Source organism: Anabas testudineus, chromosome 7 (assembly GCF_900324465.2).
Source record: "Anabas testudineus chromosome 7, fAnaTes1.2, whole genome shotgun sequence".
Lineage (NCBI taxonomy): Eukaryota > Metazoa > Chordata > Actinopteri > Anabantiformes > Anabantidae > Anabas > Anabas testudineus.
The window spans coordinates 15,574,781-15,598,241 of NC_046616.1; the positions used below are offsets into that span (position 1 = coordinate 15,574,781).

Genomic DNA, 23,461 nt, shown 5'->3' on the forward strand with positions numbered 1-23,461 from the left:
GCTTCTATTTCTGTAGTGGTTTTTTGGCAGCATCACCCATTTGAGGCATGAAACAAGGTCTTATATTTAAAAATTTGACCTTCAGTGTTCTTCTTTCTTTGTTTTTAATTACATTTTCCCTTTTCCATAGCTTGACATCAGTGCCTTTCATGCTTTGCTTTTGCTGTCTTTTTCTCCATTCCTCTTATTTTCCTCGCCTTCTCATTGTCTGTCTTGTTTCTCTAGAGGAAGTCGCTCTGTAACTCGTTGGAGAGCTGACTGACAACCACTTCACTGTGCGTTGAGCCTTTAAGTATCCTGGCAGTCTGCTGGGGACTGTAGTCTGTGAAGTTTTTTGTTGTACCAATGACTGCTTCGGGGCAGGGACAGTGTCTGCATGTCCCGTGGCTCTCTGGCAGCCCATTGGACAACCTTGTCGAATTGCACTTGTCTCTGTGATGAGATTGCCTGCAAGTCCTCTTCTGTGCTGAGCTGTGCTGACACAGACATCCACAGAGTGTCCTTCTGCACTGGGCCACATCGCGACACAAGGAATTGCGGAAGTTGGGCTTGAACACCAGGTAGACAATAGGATTGTAAAGGGTGGATGACTTGGCAAAGATAGCTGCCATAGCAAAAGCCATGGGTGGTACAGTAGCTGGGTTCCCAAATGCTGCCCACATGGACACAATAGCATATGGAGTCCATGCTGTTAGGAAACCGATGCAAACTGCTACGGAGAGCTGAAAAGAGACATGACAAAACACAAATAAATATGTCATGTGAACATAAATGTACTTAGTGAAAGTAAATTTAAATCAATTATATTATGTAAAACGTGGTCCTACTGTATGCATCTACCTTTACAATAAGTGCATGTGCATTGGTGATCTTGTTCTGAGGGGACATATGCTGCTGCACAGCCTGGCGGGACCCCCGGACGGTCAGCAGGATGAATGTGTAGGACAAGAATATGACAGTGCAGGGTATGATGTAACAAAAGAAAAAGAGGCAGATGATATAGCTCATAGCTGCAGAGCTTTGGCTTGGCGCATGCCAGTTGATGCAGCATGCTGTTCCATAAGGCTCTTCCCCATACTCTCCCCAGCCGGACAGGGGGCCTATAGCAAACACTCCAGCATAGCACCAGGCCCCAGCAACCAGCAGAGAGGCGTGGCAGTACGAGAACTTGTTACCTGAGTGCAGAGACAGAGGAGGATATGGGGGAGTGATTACTGACATATGAGGACACAGAAGAAGGTCAAAGGAAGAACAGCATAGCAACAATATTCTACTCAAGCATGCTGATTCTGGTTACCAAGTACTGATGATGGATAGTTAAGTGTTGTAAAGAAATGGAGTGGAGACAGAGCATGGGGCCTGTTTTGCCTGCCTATGATCAAAACTTCTGCTGCGATCTTAACATCTGCACTGCTGCAGTCTTTTTTGAGTGTACCATGGCATCTGTTTACCCTGTGACAAAGTGGATGTTCACAGGAACAATGTTCTGTTATCGGACTGTCCTCTAATACAGATATTTTGTCAGTATAAGCTCGCATGTGAGCAATGATGCCAGAGTTGCAGGAGTTTATGTGTAAGCATTGGTCAAAAGCAAGTACATCAAAAACTTTAGGCAATGCAGCTGTCCACACTGCCCATGTGTCAGCTCACGGGACAGTTCGTTTTTTTTTTATACTGGTGACCTTATCTTTGCACTTTGTCTGAACACCTACCATGGAGACACAATATGCAGCACCCAGAGCTGCTGCCGCCGCTCTGCACAGCTGGTTTCCTCTCAAGTGACCGTGATGATATTGTGGCAAATCATTTGAGGACATATTTCTTTTTTACAGGAGAAAGATGTTGCAATACTTATGTTAGTGCAGTTAAACTTCTGTGGTTTTGTTGTATTCCTATATGAATACATTAAATGCAGTATTGAACTATTAGAAGTAAATCACATCCAATACCGATGCCATACTCTATATCGCATGGTTATTGGTGAAGAGGGTGAATAAGGGAATCCATGGCCATCACCGAAACAGCCTTTATCACTAACAGTCTGCTGTAATTTATTTAGACAAGGGCTTTTTCTGCGTGGAATCAGTAAGAAGGAGAGCATGGGGAGCCTTATCTGCGGCACCAAACAGCCTCATCAGCGGGATGTCAGGCCCTCTTACAGTTCAGATTGAAGGTGGGGGGTCGTGATTAAGCCTTGTGGCACTCACTCAACTGCTTGGTGCCATAGAAAGAGGCTGGTTGGCAATTATAGATGGCTTTCATGTGATGTGAAGCAGCCCTTCACTGATCAGGCTCTCCAGCTATCTGAGTGGCACATGAAAGTTTTGACCTGAGCTTCTTTTTACACTGAGAACTGAATTCAATTTCTGAGAAAAGCCCTCAAACATGATTCATGAGACGATTTTGAAACCTCCCAGCTTATCTCCCAATACTGACTAGTGATTATGTATCAGCTCTATTTAACATTCCTGGCATGAAACTGTGTCGGAAACCTGCTGTAATTGAATGTAATGCGATTCAATGGTCATAGAATCAAAAATCCATTTTGATACTATTCACGGAGGATTTCTTTTCTGCAGTTGCATTCATTGTATTTATATCCATCAATCCTTTTCCATATTGGATTCATATTGCCTTTACACAAGGAGTTTGGTGGAAATAATACATGCCTTTCAGTTGTGATGCTTCACAAAGACACTATAAAAAACAAACAAAAAGTTTGTTAACCTCTGTAAACAGACACAAAGCAGAAAACTGTGTGTGAAATTCGGTGCACCGATTTTCCATCACAAAGAGTGAAACAGTCAACATCAACATTGAACTTTAGAGATTTTGATGACAAAAGTATGAGCATGTACATAAATTCTATAACAGTCTTCCATGGCTTATCATCAAATGATTCACTCATGTTGCTCAAGTTCTGCCTTAAGCTTCATGTGATGTCCCCATGTTGGTCCATGAAAGTAGAGGAGGATCCATCATCACTTTGTGCAGCACTGCGTAATGGAGCTGACGTGAGTATCTAACCTGTATATAACTAAACTGCAGCCTTATAAATGATGGGAAGGTTTGAGGTCACACAAATGGTGAATGGAGCTGCTCCTGATAGTGGGATTGAGCAAGCAGCTATATGTACTGAAAAAAGTGCAACATTTATCAGTCTCCCATGGCCCTGGCATTGACATCCCATTTCTGCGCTCCATTATATTGCAGGGAACCCAAACCCTCTTGTTAAAATGAGCGCTGTACATGACCTTGATTCCAGATGCAGCAGTATAGTCTCGTTTCTTTACCTGCTCCCAGCTGCACAAAAGCTTCCTCTGTTCCTCTTCCTGTTAAGAGAACTGTGAACTAAATGTCCTGACACACTGGGCAGATTGGAGAAAACAGAGTAAACAAAAGAAAAGTGTATTTATAACCACCGTGACCACAGTCTGTCATCCGAAGCACTGTTTGGTCACTTTTTGTCCGTATATCATTTTCTTTCTTAGACATAATGGAACAAGGCAGAGCAGGTAGAGTTAGCTGTTAGATGTGGAGCAGCAGGCGACAGGCAGCACACCGCTACATTCTCATAAATCAAAACAGTGTGAAAATTGACAAGCGCCATTCATAGCATGACATTTACACAAATTAACATCCTCAATATGTTAATAGACAGTGTAGTCTGGGGGCATCACATTAAATTACACTCCCTACAAAAACATACATCTGGTTGCACTGTAGTTGCACAGGAACATATTATTTAGTAGGAATGGTTGCAGCTGATACAGATCCACCCATTTCTTTATTGTTTTTTTAATATGTGAATCATACTTGACATCAAGACACATTAATGGGGTTGCTTGAAAGTTAGTCAAGCCTATTTAACTGTAAAGCAGTTCCCTCTTCTTAATTCTTAATTTATACCAAACGTATTCCTCCTCATTAGAACCTCTCCTACATGTAAAACTCATCAGTTTTGTATTTTGCATATTCTTTGGTGCCTTGACCACATTAATAATTATGTGACCCTAAAACAGAGGCTCAACTTAAAACTGCTCATTAGTAAGTCGACCAAAGAAGTGGAAGATTGGTGCTAGATTGAAATGCTGTGCTGGTTTTGTTTTTCTCCTCTTAGTTTATTTTAATATTCACACTGAATCACACAGACAAACCCTGAGAGATCTGTTTAAGAAGGCAATACAGTTTATTACTTGGAATAAAAAATCTTTGTAGGCATAGTTAATTATGTCATCCGTTCTGTGAAGAAATGTGTGCTCTGTGGACTCCGTGCTTTAAATAAAAATCCCAGTTCTTCTTCTTACAAAATTTTTCTAAGACTCTTTCACAACTGTAAATAATTCCTAATTGCTTCAGTGACAAGAAGATTAATTAAGATCATTAGCAATCTGCTACTTGAAATGTTTGCAGTCATACAAAAGAAAAGTGGAAGGAACTCACAGGCACAGAGTGGAGAGTCAGTGCTGGGTAAAGTAAATACAGTATGTGTCCTTGAGCTAAACACTTATCTTCTACCTGCTGTATAGCTGTGTATACTGTATAGACAAAATCCACTGTCCTTCTCTCAGTCTTTAATTTAAAGCCATGCAATAGACATATTTTACTGCTGTCCATAAATGTCAAGGCTCCCAGTGCTGTCTGACAAAACACTTCATTATGGCTTCATGAGTACCATCAGTTTGGAATTTTAAAGGAGTAAAAGACTTTACAGAGAGAGAAAGACTTTTTCCATTGGGTTTTATGTAAAACAGAAAGAAAATCATGACTGTCAATAATTAGCTGACCCTCTTAACACCATTATGTATTTGCATGATAATATTGCAATGTTGCATCTTCCCTGGAAATGAGTGCTGATTAACATGTCTACAAGAACATTATGAGTATTTGTAGATGTAGATGCAATAGTTAATTTTCCGGTACAGTGGGTGCGATGTGACAACAGCAGCTGAGATTGTAATCAAATTAGATGTCATCTTCTTGGTTATTATTTGTTATCTCAATTATTTATATTAGTAAAAAAGACTAATTCTCTAGTGATTTCACCACATGTAGTCACAGTAGGTAAGAAAGTGGTGTGAATGACAGTTGTGTAGATGATAAAGCTTTCGGCTTGTGACAGTTTAGTTTGTATAAATTCATTAAAGCTAATGAACGCTAACCCTGATCATGTAAGGACAAGTTTTTCATGTGGTAAAGACCCTCGTGGCTGAACTCCAATCCCAGCTAAACATACAGTATATGAGTCTTACAGAAGTTAATCCACACAGATCGTTAGAGAACAAACAGGCAACTAAACTCTCCTGCACAAGCTTTATGCTAAATTTGGCAACTTAAACCAAATGGTACCAAACTGTGGTTAGTCGAGTCATACAGAGTCGCTGAATGAATAAAACATCATCTGTACCTCAGTCACTCACTGATCCTTTTCAAAAGCTGTCGAAGCTGCAGTTTTTACTCTGTACACTCTGACGGGCTTTATTCGTGGCTCTGGTTAGAGAAACTGTATCTTCTCACAGCTCCTTCACTAAGCAGCACGAAGTGAAATTAATTAGTAAACACTGACAGTTTGGATGTAGTCAAACCGTGCAGCCAGGGAATTGTGCAATTCCAATCATTGGATGGTTTGTAAGTTTTTCAAACTAAGACCCTGCAGGGGAATACATTAAAACAGGAAGAGAGTGCATTAAAAGGCCTTGTAAACATCGCCTTATTTACATGTCCTGCTGTTTTAAAGCAGCTAAACATGGTTATGAACATTAACATTACTGCTGCATGGCGTCTTTTACTTTTTGACAAGCACTTTATTTGCTTTTCTCTTCAGATTCAAGCTTTTTGGCTTCAGAGGAAGGCAAGGACAAAAAACTCAACTTAACAATGAAGTAATGAATATAGCAGGGTAAAGCAGCCTTCTAGTCAATCAATAAAATCAAAGATTATTTTAAGGTTTTCTTTATCATAACGTGCGGTTTCAGTGGGTTTGATGGTAGTTTTACTGAATTAAAGTGTAAAAACTGGTTGTCTTACCATAGGTTGGGCAGCAGACCTTAAGCCAGCAGACACAGGACAACACCATCAGGTTAGTCAGACTGCACAGACCGAATAAAACGCCACAGAAGGCGTAGACGTGGCAGGTTGTCTCATTAAACAGCCACCTGAAGCGGGAGAGAAGAAGACGAGAATATCTGTTTCCGATTGACAGCCTTGTTTTCAGGATTTCACACCCAGTTGATGAAAAATGAAATACGTTTTCTGGCCTTCCTTTGCAGTGAGCAGGGGCAGATATTGAGCCAGTGATGGCACATGCTCAGGGGATGAGAAGCTAACAGGGAAGGCCTGGCAATGAAACAGGACACAGAGAAGAGAGAAAATGACCTGAGTTCAAACATTTCATTGACTATTTTTAATGCTATTTTATGTCAGCACCTTCGATGTGATGTGTGTTGTGGATATTCTGCTGCCCCACAGGGCCTGGAAGTAAATTAGAGACTCATAATATCTTAATTTGGATCTTAATCCTGGACCTGTTTTTCTCTTTGTGACCTTGGAAACTCTGTGTGCGCGTTTGGCAGTTCTCGGTCTTTGTGTTACAGACTCTCTGCACGGGCGTTTTCACCTCCTTTCTTCCGGTCCTCACTACTAACCTGCATACACCCCTCTCCACGTGGACGCCATCTCGTACCCCTGTTCCTGACGTCAGTCTTCGTCAGCCACTTACCTCTACTCCGCGGATTCTGGTCTCGGCTCCCTGCATCGAGTCATCCTGATTTGTTACGCTTCTGCCCTGTCAGTCCTCTTTCCAGAAAACATCTACTAAACCCCCTGAATATCCTGCTCCCTCTCCCTCTCACCAGAGCCTCCTAGACACTCGTAGAGTGTCGTGCCTTTCCTCAGATCTGTCAAAGTACTCAGTTTCTTACAAAAAGTAAAACTGAAGTGAATAGAATTGTAATGTAACTCTGCTTAAAACAATACTCTGTTTTCTTCATTGATGTCAGAGTAGATAATTAGCCTTTACTACAAAGTGTCTTCTGCTGTCCTCTGTGGTTGTGCCTTTTTAGGAGAATATTAACTGTAACATAGGAAGCACTGTCAGCCCTGAAAGATTGGCAGCATGGCCTTGATAAATGATGACACCCTGAAATAGCCAAGTTATGACTAACAGTGGTCAAACTGGAGAGAAATATGTGTACAATATTTGCAGAGAGTAAAGTGTATAGTATGTGTACAGAGGACACTGGCGTGAGAAAAAGCCCGACAAGCACGGCTTTGCCATCAGCAATGGAGCTAACAACAGCTGACGTGGGGATATTATCAGTCGACGAAGTTCTGTGGGAGATGTAAGATACTGTTTCTAAAAAAGGCAACAGTAATTCCATTAAAGGTGAATTCACTTTGACTAGAATTTATTAATTTAACTTATCAGCCTTAAAAATCTGCTTTTCTGTGAACAGGGTCTCTCTATAACTCCTGGGCTCCTTCTCAGGTTTTAAAACACTCACGTTGTCAGACAACCTTGATGTCCTCAAGCTACAATCCCATTTCCTATTTGTAAGTCTTTGCTAGTCTATTTGCCTTTAATTTCGTCTCTGAGGAGAATAATGAATAAGAAGATGACATGGTGAGAGGTGATAAGTGAACACTTAACATTTACTCACATGTGTGTGAAGGCTGAGGGGATGGCCAGTGGGAACAGGCTTATGGACATGCTCAGGTCACTGATGGCCAAGTTGACAACAAAGAACTCCGCTGGCTTCAGGGAGGATTTCTTTCTATACACCACAAACAGCAGTGTCCCATTCCCCAGCACTGACAGCACACCTGGACATAAAAGTGCTGTTGGAAATGTGCACACACTCGTACAGTTAAACGCCGTCAACACTGTGAAAAAGAAAATCACTTACCAAAAATGGTGTATAGAGTCCCAATGAGGAAGTCGTTACCTTTTGAAATTCTGGACACGAACAAAAATGTTTCGGAGGCATTTCCCATCTGGAGCAAAAATGGAAAAACAGACAAACAAGACTGTGAATACGTTTTATTATTATTGCAAATCGCAATAATATACAATATGTCGCTTCACATCCCCAACTTGGGTTTTGAGTAAGAGGCCAAACCGACTATATTCACCCTCACAGAGCTTCATCTGGTCATGCTATATATATTTTTATATCCAAAAGTATTGGAACAGTGAGGCCGAAAACTTTTTTTGCTGCAACACTTGGTTTTGACATCAAGAGATAAATATGAGACAAATGAACATTTCAGCTTTCATTTCTAGGAGTTCATGTCTGGATCCAATACACAACTTAGAAGATAGCACCTTATGTTTGAACCCTGACTGAAAACCTGCCACTTCCTGCCCCTGATTATCTCCTTTGTGTGTTTTGTGTCATTATCTTGTTGCATGGTAAATGACCTTCCAGTTGTTTGGTGGCATTTTTCCTTAAATTGGCAGACAAAATGTTCCTGTAGACCTCAGTCCATTTTGCTGCTGCCATCATGTGTTACATCATCTATGATGATCATTGACTCTGTCCCAGAAGAAACCAGCCCAAGCCATGACATCACCCCCACTGTGTTCCGTAGATGAGCTTGTATGTTTGAGGTCATGAGCAGATCCTTCCTTTCTCCAAGCTTTAGCCTTTCCATCACTTTCTTATAGGTTAATCTTTGTCTCATTAGTCTATAAAACTTTGTCCCAGAATTATGTGAGGCTCATTTATGTACTGATCCACTAATGAGTGGTTTGCATCTTCTGGTGTAGCCTCTGTACTTTTATTCATGAAGGCCACTGTGAACCGTAGATTCACATAAGATGCATTTGCTCCAGCACTGTCTTTAGCACTATGTCATTGATTCGCCAATTTTCTGTTAGTTTCTTATATAAGTGCTGATATATATGCATGAAGAGTGTGTCTCCACCTGCTTTTTTTTTGTATATCTATGGAACCTATACACAGTGACATCAAAGATCAGAGGAGAGGTGAGGCTGCATCAAAATCAGTCTCATAATGTAAACCAGGCAGGTTACATACACAGCATTACCTGCTGCCCATTCAGTATCCACTGTGACCAAGGCAACGTACCGAGGCAATGGATGTATGCATGGAGATAAGATGAAAGTATATTTATCCTCTATTTACTCTGTATAGACCTGTCTCTTGCATGTGTGCACAATATACAGTACTAAACCATAGTATGAGCACTTTCACGCGTGTTTAATTTTATATGTACAGTACTATGTGTATGTATAACAGTAGACAAAGAACAAATTTAAATACAATTTAAAGACAAGATAAAGTAAAATCACTGATTTGTTACTAAACAAATTGTTGCTAAAAACTGTGTCAGAGCTTTGTAAATTATAAAGTACTGAATTGTTGAGTGAAATCAAAAACCAGGTTTTCATCATTTCTGTGGTCAGGACAAAAAAGAAAAGTTTGATTGCACACACAATTGGACCAAAATGAAGCCAGAACTACCAAAACCTGACTTAATTAGGTCTTGAAACACAACCTTTTTCAACACTATGTCCTGTAAATTGCATATTGTGCTAAGATAAGTACAGTCGTATTGTGCAATAAGAAGAACAATGTAATAATGCTGTTTATAGAATAACATTTTACGTGATGCCTTGGGTAAATGTCACAGTTCAACAGAAGAAGTGAGCCTGTGTGTCAGCAGTCAGCAGAGATTACAGCTAGAACATTGAAATAACGACTTTAGACGAGTGTTGAGATGAGTTTTGTGAATGTGGTCGAAACAATGTTTCAGCAGCCTTACTGTACACACCCTCATTAGGTTGAAACACAGTGTTATACATGCCATATTTTATACATCGTTCAGATTTGAGTGGATAGTTATTACTGCTTTCCCCGAAGTTTAACAAGGTTTTCATAAATTACCCCCCCGTGTCCATAGTTTTTTTCAAACACAACTTGTACTGTGCAAGATTTAATTCTCACTGACAGTGCCCCGGAAAATGTTCTGCCCTATGTTGTTATAATATGTTTCCCCTTTCCCTCTTCAAATGTTCCCACAGATGTTCAGGGGGGTTGAGGTCTGGAGACTGGGGAGAGAATGAGTGGGGTTTAACGGTGGTTTATTAAGCCTAGAGGGGAGTTTAAGAGGTCACACCAGCAACAGATGATTACAAAGATGTGTTCTTAAGAATGGCTGAATGATTCACTTTTGTGAAGAGTTAGTATTAATGAAAATGTCAACACAGTAAAGTGTAGAATATGAATAACATGAACACACTCAATGGGCAGGGAACAGTAAATATGTATACTGAGACATTTCGTAACCACATAAAATATTACAAATGGACTTTGCATACTATCTAACATTCATGATATATGATTTTTATCATGATGGGAGTTTTGTTAAAAAACTAACACAAGCAAGTTTGCTAATAAAAGTTTATAACTTCCTGGGAGTTTGTAGTGCAGTGTGCCGATCTTTTGTTAGTGTTTTCTTGTGTTTTGGTCCAACACCTGCAGGGTGTGTGGCTTTTTATCAGAATTAATGACGTTCTTCACTTGTTGAGAACAGTCCTGAGTGTGATATCCTACTGTTTGCCCAACAATGGGAAGACCGCTGCTACAAAAACTGCAAGCTGTACTGTGTCTGTAGATTTTGCTATGGGTTTCTAGGATCCCTCTCAACAAGTATCTTTATGTTTTCCCGGACATTTATAATTACTGATTTTATTTCAAGAGATTCCATCTGACCTGAGCATCACGTTTTGACATCTGGTTTTCATTTGTGTTGCAGTTCATAGCTTGAGCTCAGACCAGCACGTTTAACTGTCTTTGTTTTGTTTCTCCCAGTGCGTGAGTTATAGGGCAGTCGACAACTTAAAATGAAATAACAGAAAACAATAAATAAGGTTTTAGGCTGCGTGCCTTCATCTTTATGATCAGGCATTATTTATTTTAATCAACTAATCATTGCAGGTTGATTTGTTCCAGTAAGCCATGAAAACCTGACATGTACAGGAGGTTTTCAAACAGTACCAACATTATAGTGTCAAGATAAGCTTCTGCAATGACCTTGCACAACCGTAGAGGAACACCTGCCAAAAAACAGACAGATTGAGCACTTACAGACGTTGTGTCCAGCTGCCTGTCTGATTATTTACATTACTGCCTGCTTCCACTTCTACTGTCAGCTCTCCTCACAGCAGTGTCAGGAGTACAAGGGGCACGAAGGGATCAACAGTCTGTCTGAGAGGATGAAGTCAAGAGAGAGACACTGAAAATTAGACAGAGGGAGAGGAGTGAGGCTGGGTAAGAGGGAGGGACCCTGGCTAACTCCTATCAATTTGAGAGGGGGTAATGTGCGACAGAGTGAATAAAAGTCAAAATGTCACTGTCAGCATGTAGCTGAATTGTGGAACAGGCTAAATATTGTAGATGAAACGTGTTGCACGTGTTCCACCTAGACACCAATAATAAATTATACTAAAATTTATTCATAGAGCACTTTTCTAAACATTTGTTACAAAGTGCTTCACATAAGAGACACATGTACCCCAACAAGACCAACTTGACCAACCTCCAGCAGAACCAGGCTCGAGTTAGTCGGCCGTCTGCCTCAATAAACAATAATACAAAACTTACAACAACTACAACACCAGCATCAGAAAACCAGTTCCAAAGAAAAGACATTCATCTAAGTTAATAGGAAGTCGTCCTAAATGAGGCGTTGTCTTTGTTTAAAGAACAGAAAAAGAAGAAGAAGAATTTGAAAGGTAAAGAGAGATTTAAAAGATGTTACTGAGTCAGCTGATCTTATTTCCTCAGGTAAGTTGTTCCACAGTTTGGGGGCTCTAGCTGCAAACGCTCTGTCACCTCTAGTTGTCATTCTGACATCAGGGAAATACAGAAGATTTGTGGACCAACTCCACTTTGAGCCACCAAAAGCTGCTCCCACAGTTTGATCCACGGGACTTAAGTTGGATTGTTGCTGTTATTTTGTATTATGAGCAGATATTAACTCACAACAATGATTAAAAAATAATGTCATTCTTGTACCAGCTACAATATATTAACACTTGAGTAGCCTCTAAACCTTGTTTTATAGCAAAACGTAATATTATTAATTTAAACCCTCTCGCTCGCATCTGTAAACATCATGAAATTATGGTTTAGAGCCCATTATAATTCAGCTGTAAGCAGCTATAAGGAGACTTTGAGTGTGAAACAGTATTTTGACATAACTTCTATGAGGATATTTTATATGTTATATATTTATATGAGGACATTTTATATGAAGAAACTATTTTACTGGGCATTAGCATGAATGTTTTTTCTTTTATTTTCCATGTTGTAATACTGGAGACATCAAAACTATGAAAAGACACGTGGGGTTATGTGTTTAGTTTTAAAAGGTTCAAAATAGCCACATTTGGCTTTGATAACAGTTTTGCACGACATTCTCTCAGCCAGATTCATGAGGTAGTCACCTGGTGTGGTTTTCGAACAGTCTTGAAGGAGTTCCCACATATGGTGAGCACTTGTTGACTGCTTTTCCTTCACTCTGTGGTCCAGCTCATCCCAGTGCATCTCATTTGGGTTTAGGTCAGGTGATTGTGGCGGTCGGATCATCTGATGAACTGCTGGGTTTGGCCCTAACATCTCAAATTTGAACTATTTCAGCCAAAGTACAGATAGATTTTCACTGGTGTAATGTCCATTCTTTGTGTTTTTGGCAAACTTGGCTGTTAAACAGGGTGTTTCTTTTTAGTCGAGCAACTTTTAATATAGATTACTACAGTTAAATAGAGCATACTGTATGTCCACAGTGCATATATGCCCGAGCTCAGGATACAGTCTCATAAATGTGGTTCACTGTGGTTAATGATCAAATACAATCATTAATGTGACATACTATGGAAATACAACATATCACGAATGTGTTTTGATGCGATGTGATATTTTTGGTGACATTTGTTCAAAATGATGCACATCACTGACATCCACCACTGAACAAATCATAAGAGCTCAATGAGGTCAACTGTTTCATGTAAGAAAGGGGGATTAAAAAATCGTGGCATGGAAAGGAATGTGTGTGTGTGTGTGTGTGTGTGTGTGTGTGTGTGTGTGTGTGTGTGTGTGTGTGTGTTTGTATGTGGTGGGAGGATGTGATAGTGTGGATGTCTTAAATCAAGAAGTACTGTACATAAAGACTTCAGAGATGCAACACTCAGACAGGAGAGACCTTTTCTTATCCTTGACATTGATGAGTGCTTTAGAATCACCCAGCAGGACCCCATCAGAGGCTCTAAGGCAAAATTTAAGCTGATTAAGAACGTACGCATCCAAAATGTAACCTGTTCACTAAGACTCTCTTCACCTTTAATTGTCACTGGCAAGAGTGTAATATAATCCTGATTGTTGAACTTAAAACGCCAGGCGGCTGCATATTTCATCAGCCAGACGTGGGAAGACTTGAGTGCAGTTTGTTACATTATTCCACCTGTGGTTAAATAAAGATAACAACACATATGTACTAATACATTTTGACAGAAGAGCATGTTTGCAATATTCTAGTCGATGGGCAGCTGAAAACGGCCGGCACACATTTACAGCAAGTCACTGTATTTGCACAGAGCTGTGCACTTACTAAGCCTTTACAAATCTAGTTAGACTCATAGATAATGTGTGCTGAAACTATGCATGGAATAAAAGCCAGTCCCCTGGAGAAGTGAGCAGACACAACTCCCCTAATCGCCCAGTACACAGCTTATTTAAAGGTGCAGCTGACCCTGACCAACAAAAAAGAAGAGAAACACTCAGCAAGGGTTCGGTCTTCGAGAGCAGAGCAGAGTCTGGAGTCAAAGAAATGATACAGCGGGAGCAAGTCATAACAAATAAGCATGATTATGTAAACAGGATGAGTGATTATCTTTTCCTCGAGATATTACTGATGAGAAAGATACAGTAGAGAACAATTTCCTCCTTTCCTAGTATCTCTCTCACCCTTTTCTATTCCTCAGTCTTAGCATTTTAGCTTTCATATGAACTTTCTGTGGACAACAATTCAGTGAATGAAGAAACTGGGAAGTCAGAAGAGTATAACAACAAAGAAAAAACATAAAAAAAACATAACAAGTCTAAAAGTAAGTGAAACAGTCAGTTTCATCATTCCTGACAAAGCTCCTTCATCAATAACGTGTCCATTTTTGATGATGATGTGCAAACTTCTCCAAACGGCCTCCCTTATGTCTCTCTTCCTTCATTCCTCATCTGCGCTCTCTCTGTCACGTGTTGCACCGCTTAGTAAACGAGGGAATGAAAGGAGGAAAAGTCCAAATGCTTTTAAGTCTTTGCCGTCTCTCTGCTTTCCTTCAACCAACTCGTGTCTTCATCCTCATGTTCTCCCTGAGGGAGTTTATTCATCTAACCCCTCGTTTTTAAGCTTTTCTCTCTTTCCATCTTCCCGCTTTCACTGACTTTACTGTAAAACCAGATTACACAGTTTTACCAGTTAAAGAGAGTTGTGTACATTTCAATTTTTGTTTCTCTCCTGAATAAAACCAACTGTTAACATTTACACACAGATGGTAAAACCACAAAGGTAGTTTTGGAGGTTAAAGCATCTGCGTATGTATCTATAATTATTCATTTAAAGACGTGTGCTGGAAAGTGCTTTTAAAATAACCCACATATTCAACCTTGGCTCTATAAGCAGCTGGTTTTACATATAAGTAACTAAAAATCTTTCTTTAAAGAATTTTTTTAATGTAATGTATTCAGTAATTTGAAAAGTTTGTCAAAAATCTCTACCACCTCTACAGAATTAGATATCCAAGTGTTCACCACTCTGAAGCAACAATAAAATGAGTTGCTATTGACGCACATCAAGCTACATCATTCAGGAAGCTTGCGTCTAAAAGATAACTAATGTCCCTCCTCCTCCATACATCATCTTCTTCACTGTGAATGTGCCTTCCTCCTCTCTGCACTCTCTCCTAATGGGTGTTGTGAGAAGTGTCACTTATGTTTTACAGACCAACATTTACATTACGTTTGAATACAGTCATTTATGTAGGTAAATTACACGGTGCACGGAGGAGGTGAAACATTTCATTTTCATTGTCGATTCTCCAGCCGGTCAACACAGCAGCATGTGTCACAAACAACTTCAGCAGGTGAAAACCTCAAACTGGAATCTTCTTAAACGCTGACAGAAGAGCAAACAGAGAATACAGATGAGCAGCAGATGCATCTGTCGCAGGTGAAGAGAAAACTCTGTCAATATTTGGGTGCTATCTAGTGCACTGGGCAGTTTGCTGTATTTTCAAAGTAAGGCTCAGCTGTGTGTATTTTACTGTACTAGTCTCCAATTAAAGTTCATCAATTATAATGTTTGTTGCTAATCTTCATATCTCACCTGAAATCTTCAGCTTTTATACACATACTACTTAGTTTAAATAATGTATTTCCCTCTTTCCCTACTAGTCGTTTACTTGATGGATTAACCCTGTTTTAAGATTGTATTATATTTACATGCAACTCATAGTTTGATCATATACAGTATTGTGCAAAAGTGTTTTCATTTATATTTTAGATGACTAGACTCTCGTCCATACTATAGTACAATCGAGAGAAGTCTTATCCTTCCCAAATTCTTTGGGAACAGTGGGTCCTGCAACAGATGGTGTAACCCCCACATTTATTTGCCTTTAGGAAGCAGGCAGTGAGCAGGGAGGTGCTCAGCTGTGCACTCGCTTTACACAGACCCTTGATTTGGATAAGCATGCAAACCATGCAAAACCCCAGAAAGCACAACAGAGAAGGGAACCTGCTTCCAGCAAACAAATTAGCTGCCAAATGTACAGAATATACAGAATAACGATAACAGAGAATCTGGTGTATAGTAAAATGTGATGTATATGTTGTGTAAGTTGTAAATATAACTGAAGTAAATATCAAATATATTAAAAAAGTCAAACAGTTGCTCCATCTCTCTGTATCAAGAATTTCACCTTCAAGTCCTTCTATCCCTGCTATCATTCCTAAAAATGTATGACACGGTTTTTACATCACACAACTTCTCCCTGCTTAGCCCCTCATCAAATATCAAGTTTTCATAAGCTGCAGATGAAGTGAAAGAAGGATTAGCGTGGAGCAGCAAGCTAGTTCTGAAATAAAGAAGCTTTGGTTGTCTTATTTTGACTGGCTGTTTCATTTCACGTATAATTTGTATCCATACAGCTGAAACATGGTCACAAAAACTCAGATGGACGAGTCTCCGACCATGTCGCTCCTCAATAATCTCTCATTTGTCAAAATCTAATTATGTGCGCAAATGGCCTCACTCCAGGAACACACAGCTGTATCTGAGAAAAGTAGCAAAGACCAGGAGTTTGATCAGTCTCCAAACACCAAACAGAGTGAGCTCCCTGCCTCGCTGCAGCCTGCCAGGTCAAGATTAACTTGGGGAGTTCAGCAGTTAGAGAAGAGTGGGCAACGTTAGGAGACAGATGCAGGCAGACACTCACACAAACACACAGTCAGAGTGATACTTGAGATATTGCTAGAGGCAAGTCACCAGTCATCTACTGTTTGTGCTGCATGTAATCAATCATCTACTGTTAAGAATTTGGGATCATAATAATCATCATAAAAAAATGACTTGTAACTATTTAGAAGCACGTCTCATTACTAATCCGACGTCTGAGCACGAGTCTTCACTACTAGTCATGACCCAGCTTACTCTGGGTTTTGAGTGTCATCTGTTCTTGTTTGCTCAGATTCCTTTATGATGCATTAGTCACAGCACACCATGCTATGCTTAAATAGAAACATACTGTATTGTATATTGTTTATGCTCTGTATGTTCTCTCCTACCACCCAGCCCTTACCCTAACCTAATTAAAACCAAGTCTTAAGCCAGAAACAGCCGGAAGATTTCCTCCCAGGGTCAAAACAGTGGTAGCAAACTAAAGTAGATGAACTAGATTTAGATTAACCAGCTAGTGAAACTGTGCTAAAACTGGCCTCATTCATAAACATTCTGACGTTCACTAATGTTCACATTTCTTAAGTTTCTTTAGACGTTCTGCTTCTAAACTTTGTCACACTGACACTGACACTGACTTATTTAAAATTTCAAATCTTGCGGTAAACCAGAGGTGAAGGAGGAGTAACTGATATCACTTGTTCCAAACTCAGACCTTAATTTGATTGCATAACTCACAGTGTACAATTTAACAATTCATTTGGTTTTCGCCTGCCTGCGGCCATTCTATTTCTAATTACGCCCACTAAGCACCACAGTCACTTTACATTCATAACAAGATTATGTTTCTTACAGCTCGTGTGCAATCTTTTACAGCCTATTAACTGCTGACATACAAAGTAAAAGTGTTTGAAGTAAATCAATTCATTAAGTTTGATTAATTAAAGTCTTGTAATCAATCTTGGCAAAAGCTGAAACAGCTCAGGCCTGAAAAATGGGCATTTCCTTTAGTGTTTTCATGCATGCAAAACGGGATGCAGAAAGAATTTAAATGTAAAACACTGGAATTATTACTTTGTATGCATTGTCTCTAATTTTGCACAAGCATGTTCTCCACAGGATACTGTCAGGTTTAATTAACGAAGAGTTATGTGTGTCATTGTCTGTTTTTTTTATTTAACCTGTGTCATTCTGATAAATGGTTTTCTTCTAATTTAAAATCTGAAGTGATTCTTTGAAATTGTGGTATATGAGGTTATTTAAAAAAACATTTGCACCTGTACACACTACCTACTATTTGTACCTATTTATTTATATTTTATTGCATTACATTTATCTTCCTATCTAGTAATAGCTAGGTGTAAATGATAAAATGAGAAATGGGTATTCTGATATTTATTGGTTTTGAATATTCCTTCCTGTGAATGGCTAATGGCACTTCAGCCACAGGATGATAGTGTGGATGAAAGTTTTTTTCTGGGTTTATTCCCAACTGCATAATGTGTTTTTTTTTTCGCCCAGCGTCTGGAAGACTCCATGTATTTCAGTATAATAACCAGTTGCTGAGCGGTTGTTCACCAATGTGACTGGATTGTCAGCCCTATCAAGGACAAGCCAGCCAAGAGGAAAGCAGTTTCTGTGGGTCAGAACACAACATCAGTGCATATATACGGCCCTGATCTGGTCTAAGACAGAGGGCCACTCAAGGTCACCCTGTGAGAGAGTGCTGCACCTGCCCCCACTTTTCACTTCCTGCTCTGTTCCACAAAAGATGAAGTAGCTAGTAAGGAGTTATGTTTGAGTGTGTGTTGGTGGTGAGGGGATTCTCATGAAGATGGATAAGGGCAGACATGAGAGCATGCACAAGTAAGGTTTAAGTGCAACATTATAGTGAAATATTTCAGAAATGGACTCAGTAGATCTCTTTGAACCAGTATTTATCTTAATATTAGTTTTGACAGTAATAGAATTTGTCTTTTAATGTGTCTTTTTGTGCCTTTGTGTGCTGCGTGTGTCTTTGCTTTGGTGCTTTGTATTGTTGTAGGTGTTTTGGGATTTAGGGATTCAGATTTCTGCCATAACGCTGTTGCATGAAGGGAAAACAAGTAGAGGCATTTGGAGCACGGAGAAAAGTGAGTCTCAGGTGATGTTTTCATCGGAGCAGTGGAGCAGAGTGCATGAAGGAGAGGATAGCAGAACACAAAAATGTGGATGACAGAGGGGTCCAAGGTGTGATTCTAACGATGAGTGATGGTCAGGTTTTCTGGGTACGTGCCTGTCACCTGGTGCCAACACACAGCAGATTATCTCACATTCTTCCTTCCTACTTAAGTTATTGTTTAATAGACATCCATAAGTCTGTGAAGAAGTAAACACTCCAGTGCTACAAGATTACTCCTCAGGTTATTGTGGGAGAACTATTTACTTCCTGTAACCAGTATAATGTTGCTATGTTATCTGATAGATAGTAGGCTACAATGTAATGCCCTTGGTCTATAAAAATTACAAACTTTATTCACAGACAGGCCTGTTGCTCACTCTCTGTTGATGCCACTCTTATCCATTAATCACACTCACTTATTGTTGTCTCCAGAGCTACATACGCCACCCACTAGTCAAGAACTTAACCCTATTCAACCTTCTGCTCTTAGAATCACATTTTCTGCTTTTGATAAATGCAAAATAAAGCAAGTATGATGGCAGGTAAAATACAGAAAATGTTGAGGAAATTAGACTTGATGAAAAAAGTGTAGTTTCAAGTGCGAACAAATGTAATGCGTCTCTCCGTATGTCTCCCATGTGAATATTTTGAATACCTACATAATTCAATTCAATTTAATTCTCCCTGTGCTGTGAGGAAAAACCGCCTCACCGTCACTCTCTGTGGATCAGAAATAAATCTTTACCCTCACTTATCTGTTTGACATGTGTAACTACCGAGATGAAAACAGGATCACGGACACGCATGATGCGTTCAAAGGCTTTCCAACAAAATTGTTTGTGAATAAAACACAAGAAGAAAGCTCCGCACTTTTCCACTTTTCAGTATGTCACTTAAATTACACAAACCGAATTTACTCAACCCATTTAAACAGAAGAACATAACTTGAAGTGAACTGTTCATTATAACCTGCAACACTGTGCTCCATTGTACATGATAAATTAGATTATCTACTTGTCTGTTATATTTAGAATAATGTACTGCTCTGTTGTTAGATTACATTACATTGAAAGTCGTGCAGCCTTGGACTTATTCTCCATCAGGTTAACTGTGACTGAGCTTGACGTCTGTGGTTTTGAAGGATATGAACAAGCAGTAAATAAAAATGGGAAAGCCAATAGAGTCTTTCAGTGAGCACAAACATTATCTTTGGTGCCCCGGGCAGGGACAGGAGTCATGTCATCTGGTTAGATGATAGAGATTGAAAAATTCAGATCAATGCATTCTTCCAGACTCATGGGCCGCAGTTGGTCCGCCGCTCTGCACGAGGATGTCATCGAGAGGGAATAAAAACAATATGTACAGTGAATCTTTTGTTCCTCTTTTAACTGTGAACTCCTGAACTGACCAGTGCTGGAGGGAAATAGGCTGATCACATAGATGATGAAGTTACAGGGTCTGTTTAAGACTTTTGTCAGAGTACAACGAATAAACAGTTTCACTGGATACTCTTGCTAATTGGCTGCAGATTCAGATTTACCAGATGGATGCGAGAGTAGTACCAATTTTATAAGTTTATAAGTAAGTAAGATACGATTACCATTATTAAAAATAATAAAATCATTTTTGTTTGTTTTGTTGTTGTTGTTTGTTCCCCTAATTGTGCCAGGGTAGCCTTTATTCATCCTTTATGTGTCCTTCATCACACCATTTTTGAATCAGCACAAAATCAATGACGCGCTTATGAAACAGTTTTAGTTTTTAGACCGTTTTATATATATGTTTAACCTTTTTAAAGGTCAAGCTTTTATTTCCTAGTCATACAGGATGTAAAAGAAAATCTTAATGGCCATTGCAGAGCTCATTTGGAGATCTACAAGGAGGCTGCAGCCACGTCTTCATCTTTTTAAAAAGCGTTTCTGCCATTGATGCTGACCTTCTCTACAAAATCACAGAGTTCTGTACAGTAGCTTGGAGAAAAGGAGTCACTGATGCCAACCCCTGTGACTTTTAATAAAATAGCTAATTTCAGGTCTGCAGTAATGGGTCTGTCAAACTGTATCGTCGCATGTAGCGTGAAAACCATGAACTTTCCATAAAAGCCTCAGTTGTTGAACATTAGAATATGTCTGAAAGGCAGAAGATTCAGAGCCAGTTCATGGATTGCGAGCAGAGCAACATACATGCTAAAAGCCTTCAGGAGAGAATTCAAAAAGTAAGATGCCATGTTCACTCACTCATACAGCTTTCTCTCTTATTCAATTTACATCCAGTCTGAGTGAAGGTCAAACAACCCTAACAAAATGTTCCACAGATGTTTCTCTCTTTATTTCCAGCCACTGCTGGACTTCTGTTCTTTAGCATGCACTAGTTGCTGCAGGCTGGTCCAGATGAGAAGACAAGGCTCTTTGTCTTTCTTAACAAGGTGTCAATTATTCTTCACGTTAGGCTGCATTCAAGACATCAGCCTGAAAGTTTTATAACAGGGAAAAAAGTGCTTTTCTGTGGTGGCGCTAGCTGAGTATAGTGCTGATAGACAGATGGATCCCAGGTCAATTCTTGTCAGACACTGACAACAGGAACTGCAGCAGTTGTTGATGGTGGGGGGACGAGATTAGAAAAGGGAGGCGTGTAATCATTCACTGGACGGATTGGACTAAAATGTGTAGCCAGCACATCATTAAGGTCCGTTTGGACAAATGGCCTGCAGCAAAGAAAGTCCCTCCAGTGCAGCTTAATGTTGAATTCATCCCAGCATGTTACTTGAATTATTATTTATCTTGCAAGTATTGAGTCTATTGAAGACATTACTGCCACGGTATCAAGAACACAGTTTTTATATACCACATGTTCATTGTTGTTTCTGTTTAGTTTATTTTTTGACAGATTACAGACATCGGCTGCTTAACCCGAGCTCAACTATTCTACAACATATTGACTTGTTAGCCTTTGTTGTGATAGGGTTGTAGTGTTTGAGTTAGATGATTTCAGCGCGATTAATATGGTTTAGATTTAATGTAAGTTCAAAACAACGAGAGCTGATCCAGTCTTTGAGGAATAATCTCACTTATTCGCCTTGTTTGGAGCTGATGTACATTCGTGACACAGTGTTGTGTTAAATTATTTCCTAGTGAAGGATCGTTTTGAAGTGTTTGCTCTTTCGAGGACTGTGGGAAGGGATTTTTTTGTCTAATGAAAGCAGCACCTACAGAAAACCTCTGCTCTTACACTCCAGTAGTTACAGATTGAGAATCCAATGACTGGAAAGCATTAAAAATGCAACACATCCAGTTCATTAACAGTGAGCTTAACTGAAGTGGAAGAGCCTTAGTAATAAGGTAAATTGCATTTTTGTGTAGTGGAACAGATTTGTGAGAAAATTGCAGGGCATGGGAAGATAACCAAACACCCTCTGGGCACAAAGGTCAGTGTGTCACAATCTCAATATGATTGTGACTGTTATTTCTTATGCAACATGACCCAGGCTGTCACATGAAAGAAGCCACTATGACTCCTTTAAAGGGAGTGTTTACAGCCCATAGACCCATCATCTCATAATCCATCTGTGGCCAGACGATGAATTAGGTTCCTTTTCAATACCATCAGTTCAAAACTGAAACCTAACAAAACCAAAGCCAGTTTCTCAAAGACAAATAAGCCCAGCTGTCGCACAGCTCTGTCCTATTCTTGACTGATTTGCCGTGAATTCTGGGAATCTGAATACTATAACCAAATGAACACTGTCGCTACAAACTCGGAGAAAGAAAGCTACCTATTCTATTCAATACATATCTGTCATGTATAGCAGCGTATTCCTCTATATACCAAAGTAATACTATTTTTAATAAAAGCTATTAATATTTCCCTCTGATGTCATTGTGATGGTGTTATATAAATGAAACTGTCTGCCTTCTTATCTACACTGACTCAGTCTGTTTTCTGTCACCCACTGAGGGCATGGTACTTCACTCACCAGACAACTCGCTGAAGGGCACTCTGTCCCATGTCTCTATTTGTCCCCTCTGTGTCCCTTCAGTGCATCCTTGATCATCTGCATCTAATTGACACCTGGCCTTGCAAATTTAATCTCCTTCTTTTACTGTCTGTTTTTAAGTCAGAAATGACAACGCTGTGCTTTCACATGAACATATAATCTTTAGTTATACATTTAGGTGTCCTATTTTATTACTTTTAGTGCCTTATAAATTTGTATAAGTCCGAGCATTGCCAGTAAATATGTCTGTAAAATTAATTTGAATAGTTCACTCAGCCATGTGCTGGTGCTAGAGAGTGTGGACATCACAAAGTCACCAAGAAATTATCCTCAGGTACCACAAATGCTTGTGCAAGTCAACATCATTATTTTCAACCCAATTTTCCATGTGATTGCCATTGTAAGAAAACAAAGTGAAAGAGACCCGGGCTATGTTTTGGTTTGAGATTTCATAAACAAACTTCTTCCCAAATAGTCATAAGTGGGGGCAAAGGTGCTGTAAAGAGACCGAACAAACAACCACTCAGCTCCCAACGATATTGTGTTTATTTTAGCATGGCCTTGCAACACAATTACCGTTTAGTCTATTTATTTGCTCTTTTGAAATTGGGAGTTGAGGAGAAGTGAATAATGGATTTTGCTTGCCAGAGAATGACCTCTCTCTGCTTGATACTATAAACTTACTCTTCCTATAGCTCATGGACTTTATTACATTTTCCTGAGTAGTATAATTCATCATTGCTGTCCACATAACTGACTTGTCAGGAATTCATAAAAGTCGATTGATGAGATATGACTTATGAAGGCACCAGCACTTCCTTAGCCTTATAGTT

General features: G+C 39.6%; 1 protein-coding gene across 1 annotated transcript; it reads right to left on the bottom strand.

Moving 5' to 3' along the window:
* Window positions 1-221: 221 nt before the first annotated feature.
* On the bottom strand, window positions 222-7,995 carry opn7b (opsin 7, group member b). The gene is made up of 5 exons (XM_026368679.1): window positions 7,905-7,995; window positions 7,659-7,821; window positions 6,028-6,155; window positions 841-1,175; window positions 222-722 (listed from the first exon to the last, which is right to left on the bottom strand). Exons 1-5 carry the CDS (start codon window positions 7,990-7,992, stop codon window positions 222-224), a joined length of 1,215 nt encoding a protein of 404 aa, XP_026224464.1. The 5' UTR covers window positions 7,993-7,995.
* Between the last annotated feature and the right edge of the window lie 15,466 nt (window positions 7,996-23,461).

What these genes read in the sequence shown, in the direction of transcription:
- opn7b (XM_026368679.1), bottom strand. Translation starts at nt 7,992, where the DNA reads ATGGGAAATGCCTCCGAAACATTTTTGTTCGTGTCCAGAATTTCAAAA. An exon ending in GACTCTATACACCATTTTTG is followed by an intron (nt 7,822 to 7,904) that starts GTAAGTGATTTT and finishes TTTTATGTCCAG; the next exon opens with GTGTGCTGTCAGTGCTGGGG. An exon ending in CACATGCACTTATTGTAAAG is followed by an intron (nt 723 to 840) that starts GTAGATGCATAC and finishes GTCTCTTTTCAG; the next exon opens with CTCTCCGTAGCAGTTTGCAT.